This window comes from Auxenochlorella protothecoides, assembly GCF_000733215.1.
Source record: "Auxenochlorella protothecoides strain 0710 unplaced genomic scaffold scaffold102, whole genome shotgun sequence".
NCBI classification, from domain to species: Eukaryota; Viridiplantae; Chlorophyta; class Trebouxiophyceae; order Chlorellales; family Chlorellaceae; genus Auxenochlorella; species Auxenochlorella protothecoides.
Window position 1 is genome coordinate 399 of NW_011934133.1, and position 2,722 is coordinate 3,120.

General features: G+C 61.5%; 2 protein-coding genes across 2 annotated transcripts in view; one reads left to right on the forward strand and one right to left on the reverse strand.

The window, feature by feature from the left end:
• Positions 1–250: 250 nt before the first annotated feature.
• F751_0320 (2-methoxy-6-polyprenyl-1,4-benzoquinol methylase, mitochondrial) lies at positions 251–1,806 on the forward strand (the record flags this gene model as incomplete). Its single annotated transcript, XM_011397527.1, has 5 exons — positions 251–297; positions 533–774; positions 957–1,092; positions 1,370–1,483; positions 1,635–1,806. 5 exons carry the CDS (start codon positions 251–253, stop codon positions 1,804–1,806), a joined length of 711 nt encoding a protein of 236 aa, XP_011395829.1.
• Positions 1,807–2,203: 397 nt separating this feature from the next.
• F751_0321 (Vacuolar protein sorting-associated protein 26B) overlaps positions 2,204–2,722 on the reverse strand; it is a gene marked incomplete at both ends in the record, with an annotated part of 2,410 nt that continues 1,891 nt past the window's right edge. The window contains one exon of the mRNA XM_011397528.1: positions 2,204–2,710. Within this exon, the coding sequence (XP_011395830.1) occupies positions 2,204–2,710 (507 nt within the window). The remainder of the gene's footprint in view (positions 2,711–2,722) is intronic.

Sequence of the window (2,722 nt, forward strand, 5' to 3'; positions counted from 1 at the left end):
GACATGCATCCTTTCAATTTCACACCAGCACTGTAGCGCCCCAGATCCCTGAAGTACCCAAGGAGACCGTCGATTTCGGTGGGTGACCAAGTCCCCGTCGTGCTCGTCCCCCCCATTCAAGCACTACAGGGCTCGTGCTCTGATCAAGGGAATTTGATCCCACAACGCAGGATATCAGTCTGTTCCTCGAACGGAGAAGGAGACCCTGGTAGGAGGGGTCTTCCGCAGTGTAGCGCCCAGCTATGATGTCATGAACGACCTCATGAGTGCAGGCATGCACCGTGTCTGGAAAGACAGGTGATGGTAGGGTTGAAGCGACCCTGGCTTGGGTACCTGTATTCTGCACGCCTCGCTGCTGCGTTTCAGGGGCTTGCTGTTCCGGGTATGGCTCCCGTGCAGCTGCCAGAGCTTTGGCAGGATGAGGCATTGTAGTCCCCTTGCGAGGCCAGGTCATGGGCTTGCGAACCTGACCTTGCCAACTATTACCCCCTTGATTCCTCCACCTTGAGTCCCTTTTGACCTAAATCGGCAGGTTGGTAGAGAAGCTGCGGCCCTTCCCCGGCATGCGCCACCTAGACGTGGCTGGCGGCACCGGCGACGTGGCCTTCCGTGTCCTGCGGGCTCTGAGGGAGGCGGAGGCCGCGGCCCGGCCTCAGGTTCCCGGGCCCGGCCCAAGCAGGAGCGCGCCGCCCCAAAAAGGCACGGTGGTGATCGCCGACATCAACCCTGCCATGCTGCTGGAGGGCCGGAAACGAGCTGCCGGCGAGGGCATCGGTGAGGGGGTGAATGGATGATGGTGTGAATTGAGTTTCCAGGGAGGTTGCCATTGCAAGGCTGAGGGTGTGGTTACTGCCGTTATTAAATTGCGTAAGCAGCATGTCTCATCCTGATCTCAACCACTTGAGCACAAGTCCCTGTTGCCGGCTTGAATTCACCCTCCAAACTCCCTCGCCCAGACTCGTACGATCTGGAGTGGGTGGAGGCCAGCGCCGAAACGCTGCCCTTCCCGGACGACAGCATGGACTCCTACACCATCTCGTTCGGCATCCGCAACGTGACGGATCGGGACGCTGCTCTGCGGGAAGCCAAGAGGTAGCTGGATGGGTTGTCCGGTGGGCGAGGGTGAGGATGCGGTATTCTTCCCCTTTACCCCAGGGCGCTGGAGGGTATGATGCGCTCAGCTGCAGAGGGTCACATCCCTTGTATGCTGAGGTTTCCTCACCAGGCCGTTTGCAGGACCAACATGTGTAATAGCTGCCTCGGCGTAGTTCACCACTTTCTTGTGTGTGTGCCTGCCCTTTCATGATCAGACTGTCGAATTGTTTCCAGGCTCACCTTCCCCCCTCCCCGCCTGGTTGGATACTTGCAGAGTTCTCAGGCCTGGCGGCCGCTTCTTGTGCCTCGAATTCAGCAAGGTAGTGGTCCCCGGGCTGCAGCAGCTGTACGACCTCTACTCCTTTGCCGTCATCCCCCAGATCGGGAGGTGGGTGGGAGGTTGTTGGGACGACTCTTCTTGTCCCCGGGGGGTGGGCAGCCCACGAGGTGGCCCCCCCAAGAGTGCTGTTGCAGCCTGCTGTGATGTTGAGCGATCCTGGGCCTTTCCCCCTGTTCACAACTTTCCCACCAACGTGCAGACTGGTGGCAAACGACGGCGCCAGCTACCAGTACCTGGTGGAATCCATCCGCATGTTCCCCGACCAGGAGAGCTGGGCGCGGCAGCTGGAGGCCGCGGGGCTGGTGGGCGTGGAGTACGAAAACCTGATGGGGGGCGTGGTGGCCATCCACTCCGGCTTCAAGCTGCACTGAGGCTTTTATTGCCTACTCGCATGAGTGCATACCATGAAAGGTACTGGCTGCCGTCGTCACATGTGGTACCGATGGGGTCTGAGCGCATGCGAGGAAGCCATGCCTGTCCTTCCCTCGAGCAAGCGCACTCGCTGGGGCAGACTCGGCGAGAACTCACACAGACCAGCATGGCTGTGAGGGGCATCGCCGCCATGGCAGTGCACTGTAATATGGACCAGGGGTACGCACCCGCGCTGCATGAATCACCCAGCAGTCACGTGCCCTGCTCCAGGAAGCTCCACTCGACGCGTCACTGACCTTACCCTCTCCTGCCAGACAATCTGCCTGCACCTCATCACGCACAGGCCATGTTACAGCCTGGCAGGCACGCTGGTCATCAACCCTCGGCAGGCCACCCCTATGCGGCGGCAACGGGGTTGGGCGGCGGAGCCTCTGGCAGCGCGGCGACGAGGCCCCGCGGCAGGCGTGCGGCGCCACCCTTTGCCGCGCCATCCCCCGCCCCCTCCTCCGCGCGATACAGCGTGATCTCCTGCTGCTTGAAGTAGCGCCGGTCCTCCTCGTCCACCAGCACCAGGTTCAGAAAGTACTTGACACTGAAGCGGTTGTGCACGCTGTCCACGCTGGGGCTAAGGTCGTAGGGTGCGAGAAAGAGGCGGATGGGGATGACCTCGCCGCGCGCGGGCGCGCCGTCCATGATCTCGTACTTGGCCACGGTGTCGGACTCGGAGCGCGCGGCCGCGCCGGCGCCCACTGACTCGCGACGCTTGATCTCCAGCTCCATGTGCTTGATCTTGACGCGGACGAGGAGGAAGAAGATGCGGCCGATTACCACATCGTCCAGATGGAAAGCGGGGCTGTCGTACTCAAACTCGATGTGCAGGCAGTCCTCGATGCCCACCTCCATCTGTGCAGGGCG